The 6,315-nt window shown below is 39.5% G+C and overlaps 1 protein-coding gene across 1 annotated transcript in view; it reads left to right on the top strand.

The window, feature by feature from the left end:
- Positions 1–6,315, top strand: part of TYW1 (tRNA-yW synthesizing protein 1 homolog (S. cerevisiae)) — a 232,527-nt gene that overhangs the window by 4,749 nt on the left and 221,463 nt on the right. The window contains exon 3 of the mRNA XM_008582989.1: positions 598–735. Within this exon, the coding sequence (XP_008581211.1) occupies positions 598–735 (138 nt within the window). The remainder of the gene's footprint in view (positions 1–597; positions 736–6,315) is intronic.

The following is a 6,315-nucleotide window of genomic DNA, read 5'->3' as shown; positions in this document are numbered from 1 at the left end:
TTTGTTGCTCTTGGAAATGCAGTCAATACTCTGGTATCACAGCACACAGCTCTCAGGATCGTGCTGTTTCCTGACCTTCAGGTCAGCTCGACATGTTTTTAAATACCTAAAAAAATTTCTTCTCTATGTCTAAGTTTTAGAGACTAAGTTGTTATGGACTAAGTAAATTATTTACTTTTTCTTTGATGTGTTGTGAATGTCTTATTCTTAAGATACAGGAAGCTTTTGTAATGAAAAATTAACCTTTTATAAGAAAAACAAATCTGTTTTGCACCTTTAAGGGGTACTAGTTCTTTCTTTTCTTTCCGCTAATTAAGGAACAGAAAATAAATTTCTACTGTTATTCCACTAAAACACATTATGGATGAAAGCCTGTGTAGTTTTACCCTGGAGGGAGTGGGAATCATTATAGTATTAAAAAAAGGGGGTTCTTGCCTTTTAGGGACTTAATTATACTAAGGGATTAATGTTTGAGAAGACAAACAGAAACATTAAGAGAATAATAAAGAGGGCCAGTATCTGTGTTAATTTTCATCCCTACCTAAGTTGGGAAAAGATTTGGACTTCATGGATTTTATGTAATCATTTATCTTCAAGGTCAAGAAATCACAGGAGAAATCTGTACCAAAAGCAGGTCGGGATTTTGTGACAAATGGTTATATCTCCCTTGAAAAGAAGGAAATCTTTGTGTCTGGAGTGAAGATTTTCTATGGTTCCCAGACTGGTACTGCAAAGGTAAGACCTTTATATGATTTTCCTTTGGTTTCCTGACATTTTAAGAAAAATCTCTGAAAAGCACCCTTTAGCAGCTACTGAATTTGTGTTCTAATCTTTTTTGGTCTTTTTTCTCCCTTTTTCCATTATATGTTTTTCCTTTCTGGGATGGTGGGTGGGTTTCATCTCTTGTGCTCAACTACAGCTCTGTGGGTGGTCACTTTCATGAGGGGTTTTTGTTCTATAACTTGCTTCTGCCTCAGCAGGATGGAGAGAGTTCTGAGTGCATTAATGATGCTTGTGTGTGTAGGAGTAGGGGATGATGAAAGAGAATGGCAGCAGTAGTGTCCAGTATGGGCCCCAACTTTCACAACTTCAGGCATCTACTTACTGAAGTGTGGTTTCATTTCTCATAGTGTTAAAAGCGTTAAAGGTAGACATTAAAGTAGGTATCCACTGCAAATATCTAGCTAAAAGATGCTTCCCATTCTCTGATTGTAATTAGATGTTACCTGCATCTTTGTTATGAAGGTCACAGCTATTTAGTGCTTTCTAGGAAAAGATTCTAAGTAAGCCTAGCATGAAAATGAATTGTAAAAAAAAACAATCAAGGTCTGTTATTTTTGTGTACTGCTAAAGAGGGTTCTACTGCCCTCTGTGGGTATTGTACAGTATAGTCCTTCTTAGGTTTTCACTATTCCAGCACAGGTACTTTACTCCGTATGAAAGTTGAAGGTTTCTTATCAAGTTTAACCTTAAGCAACAGAAGCGGGAAACCCGAAGAAAGATAAACAGGCATCTGAGAAGCCAGAAATGTTGCTCACAAAAGACCTTATTCAGAGCCTCCTTATGCATGTTTTAAAATTTTTTAAAAGATCAAATAAACACTTGTGTATGGTAACAAATCCAGGCATACAGAAGCTTTATAATGAATAGTGCTCTCCTGAGTACCTCTTTTAACAATTTCTATTTTTATTTCCTCTGATGGTTAGTTCTTTAACTATGTAACTTGCTTATGTTGTGTTTCTAGATGTATCAACATTAAACGAAAGTTATTGGCTCCTTATATGAGATAACATAAACCTCAAATCTCGGTGGCTTAATATTGTTATTGACATCATAGTTGATACAGGTTAGATAGCTGTCTCCCATCTTAATGCTGTGTCATCTGAATATTTCTTTATTCTACTTTCACATTAGATTGGTTCATATTTGGCTCTGTAGAGAGACAATTAAAAACTTCTTCTTTATAATGTTAAAGGCATCTCTTCATTGTCTTCTAGAAGATAATGTTGCTGATGAGAAAGCTGATGCTCTTAGTCCTTTGTAGATGACTTAATGTTTTTTTGTTTCTGGGAGTTTTTAGGATCATTGCTTTGTCCTTGATTTTTGGAAATTTTGTGAGAAGGTGACTAGGTTGGATCTTTTTTTGGTCATTGTTCTGGACACTTGGGCTCTTTGGTTTTGAAGATTTGTGTGCATTAGATCTGCTAGTATTTCTTGGATATATATTTTTCCCTTTCATTTTCTCAGTCTTTCTTCTGGGACTCCTGTTAGTTGGATGTTGGACCTTTTGGATGGTCTTTCTATCTATGTTTCAAAACTTTTCTGTTGTGCTTTTTGCAACTTTTTCTTTTCATCCTGAACTCTTGGATTTCCATTCCAAACATTTTTAAATGTCTTATTTCAGCTATTATATTTTTAGTTGCAAAAATGCCTTTTTGTTTTTTATTCAATTTTTATAGTATCTTGTTCTTAATTTAAGAATATATCTGCTTGAATTCCTTTTTCTATTCCTGGTTTATTTGCTTTCTTAGTTTTTCTGCTGCTGGTATTACTCTTTCCTGCTGCTTGTTCTCATTATGTTCTTGGTGATCCATGATTTTCTGTTCATAGTGAGGACAGAATGATGAGTGGCTGGTGTAGATTTTCTTTTACTGTGTGAACAGACTTGTTTACTCTAGTTGTAAATTCTCACTGAATGCTCTGTGCAGGGTTGGTCAGGACATTGGCTCCATACCTCCCTTTACCACCCCAATTTTCTACTGTATTTTATAGCAGAACTACTTCTGCGTGTTGTCTGTGCTTGCTGTCTTCAATTTCTCTACTCCTGATCTTGAACCACTTCAGTTAGGCCTGCCTGTACATGCTCCTGTGACGTTCATGCTGCATGATCTCTCCTTTGTTCTTGAAATACTTTGTTCATTTAGCTTTCAATACAGTGTTCTCTTGATTCTTTTTCTGCTTTGCTGAGGTTAGTCTTCTTGTCTATCATTTGCTGGTTTCTCTTCATCTTCTTGGCTCCTAAAGATAGGAATGTCTCAGGACACAGTCCTTGAGACTATGTCTTAATCCATACTCCCTTTACTCCTTAAGGGGTCTTATTATCTAGGGGTTTAAATTCTACCTAATAGATTATGGGCTAGCAAACTTTCTTCTGGGGCCATATATTTTATTTCATATATACACTTTATTTTTTTGGAGGATGGCCTGTGGGGGGAACTGAACCCTTGACCTTGGTGTTGTGAGGCTTCACTTTAACCAACTGAGCTAATTGGCTAGCCCCATGTTTTATATATATTTTTTAGGTTCTCGAGCCATGCAGTCTTTTCTGCAACTGCTCAGCTCTGCTGATGGAGTGTGGAAGCAGCCGTAGACAATGTAAATACTGGACATGGCTGTGTTCCAGTAAACTCTATGTATAGAACAGGCAGAGGGCTGCATGTAGCCTGCAAGCCTGAGTTTGCTGACCCCTGTATTAGATGATGATTTGCAAATTTGTGTTTCTAATCTGAGCTGTTCCTCTCAACTCCATACTCTCATGTCCAGTTACCTGTATTAGATATTCCTATGGATGTCTAGTAAGCACCTCAAAATCAATATGCTCAATACTGAACTCCTAGTCTGTTTCAGTAAGTGGTAACTTTATCTTTCTAGTTGCCTAGTCCAAAAACCTTAACTTCTCTCTTTTTCATAAAACCCACATCCAATTATTAGCAAGTCCTATTTGTTCCACTTTGAGAACAGACCCAGATTCCAGTCATTTCTCCCTACCTTCACTGCCATGGCCCTGCTCCAGACCACTGTCCTGCATTGTCTGGATTACGGTGGTCGGCTCACTGTTGCTCTCCTTGTCTTGGCTGCCAGCTCTCCTCTGACTCCAGTGTACTCTCACAGTCTCCTCAGTGACTCTGAAACTTATGGGAAATCACATTACCCCTCTACCTAGAACCCTGCCTTGACCCTTCATTCATTTAGAGTAAAAGCCAAGGTCCTTATGGTGGCCAGGAGGCCCTACCCATGCGGCTCTCTGATAGCTCTCTTACCTCATCTCCTTGGTCTCCCCTTCTTCTCTCTTATTACCTCCTTGCCAAGTGTGCCCCCTTCTTTGGGCCTCTGTACCTAAATGCTCCCTCTGCCTGGGATCACCTTATGGCCTGCTCTCTCACTTCCTTTAGGTTTCGCTCAAATCTTACTTTATCTTTGAGTCCTGTTGCTGTGTTTATCTTTGAGTCCTGTTGCTGTGTTTTCTGACTCCAGATACTTGTCTGTTTTTCACTCCATTTCTCTAGTTCTTACTCTTAACTCTTGGGAGTTATCATTAGACTCCACAGGTTTAAGGGCTTAGTCCACAAGAGTGTTCCCACTTTAAACACCAGTTGCAAGTCCCGGCTGTAAACTTGAGGTTTCCTGCAATCTCTTCCCCATGGTTGATAATTCGATAGAACAACTCACAGAACTCAGGAAATCCCTTAACTTACATTTACCAGTTTGTTATGAAGGATACAACAAAGGAGCAGCCAAATGAGAGAGATGCATAGGGCCAGGTATGGAGGGGTATGGGTGGACAGAACTTCCATGCCCTTTCTGAGCTTCCTCCTTCCCAGTGCATCAGTATGTTCACCAACCCAGAAGCTCCCCAAACCCAGTTGTTAGGGTTTTTTGCCAAAGGTTTCATTATGTAGGCGTGATTGATTAAATCATTGGCCACTGATGATTAAAAATCTCCAGTCCCTGTCCCCTTCCGAGGGGTGTGGGGGGAGTGCTGAGTTTAAACTCTAATCACGTGGTTCATTTTGGGGGGACCATCCCCCATCTTGAAGCTACCTAAGGCTCCTACTAATGAGTCATTTCATTAGCATACAAAAGAGTAAATTCCCGTAGTTTTAGGAACTGTGTGCTGGGGACAAAGACCAAATATTTATTACATACCTGTCCTTACCCTCCTATGTAAAATAACAACTCTCCCTCACCCCTAATCCTTGTACTCTTTTCCCTTATCCTGATTTAATTTTCCTCTATAACACTAATCACCATCTGATATTCTCAATTTTCTCATTTCTGTGTTTATTCTCTATCCATTAGAACATAAGCTTCCTTTTTTTTTTTGTGGCTGGCTGGTAGGGGGATCTGAACCCTTGACCTTTGTTTTAGCAGCAGAACATAAGCTTCTTGAGGTCAGGGCTATGTTTGTCTTGTTTATTGTTGTATAATAGTAGTCCCCCCATATACACGGGTTATGTGCCAAGGTCCCCAGTGAATGCCTGAAATCGCAGGTAGTTCCCTATTAGGTGGAGTATCTCTAATCCAAAAATCCAGAATGCTCCAAAGTCCAAAACTTTTTGAGTACTGCCATGGTGCTCAAAAGAAATGCTCACTGGAGCATTTTGGATTTCAGATTTCAGATTAGAGATGCTGAACCAGGAAGTATAATGCAAATTTTCCAAAATCCCCAAAAATCTGATATCTGAAACACTTTTGGTTCCAAGCATTTCGGACAGGGGATATTCAACCTGAACATACTATGTTTTTTCAGTCTGATAACTAGGATGCCTCTTAAGTAACCAACAGGCAGGTAGTATACAGCCTGGACACTCTGGACAAAGGGGTGATTCTGGGTGGGATGGCACCATATGGCGTGAGATTTCATTGCACTACTCAGAACTGTGCATATTTTAAAATGTGTGAATTGTTTATTTCTGGAATTTTCCATTTAATTTTTTTGGACCATGGTTGACTGCTGGTAGCTGAAGTTGTGGAAAGCGAAACCTCGGATAAGAGGGACTAGTATATTGCCCAGAAACAAGACTGGCATGATAGATGCTCAATAAATGAATTAGTTTAAGCTAATAGCCCTGGCAGGTGGGAAGTCAAGTGTTAGACTACCAAGCAAAAAGAGAAGGTCATTTTCCTGGAGAGCTGACTTCTGGCTAGAAGTTTTAGCTTTCTTCAAACAGTTGGTTCATTTGTTTGGGGAAGGGCTGGCAAGTGTTTTGCCTGGGGGTAAATGGTAAATGTCTAGGCCTTGTAGCCTTCTGTGTGCATTTGTTCCATACACAAATTGTTGGCTGATTGGTTCTTTCTGCCCATGCTTTCTTTGCATTTTTTGCTGTAGTGGCTGACTTCGAATGCAGAGCCTCTCTAGGGTTCTGTCAGGCTTATGAACTCTTCCCTAGGGCTTTCTCCTGTCTGTCAGCCTGCTCCTGTTTATATATTTCCCATTCTCTTCACTATTTCTTTTTTTTTTTTTTTTTGTCTTTTGTCTTTTTTTCCGTGTCCGGCAACGGATCGCAACCCTCAGTGTTGCCCCCGTACTGGACC

This window comes from Galeopterus variegatus, unplaced genomic scaffold (genome assembly GCF_000696425.1).
Source record: "Galeopterus variegatus unplaced genomic scaffold, G_variegatus-3.0.2 Scaffold2788, whole genome shotgun sequence".
Classification (NCBI taxonomy): domain Eukaryota; kingdom Metazoa; phylum Chordata; class Mammalia; order Dermoptera; family Cynocephalidae; genus Galeopterus; species Galeopterus variegatus.
The sequence above is the reverse complement of the archived record's forward strand: the minus strand, read 5'-3'. Positions and strand labels throughout refer to the sequence as shown.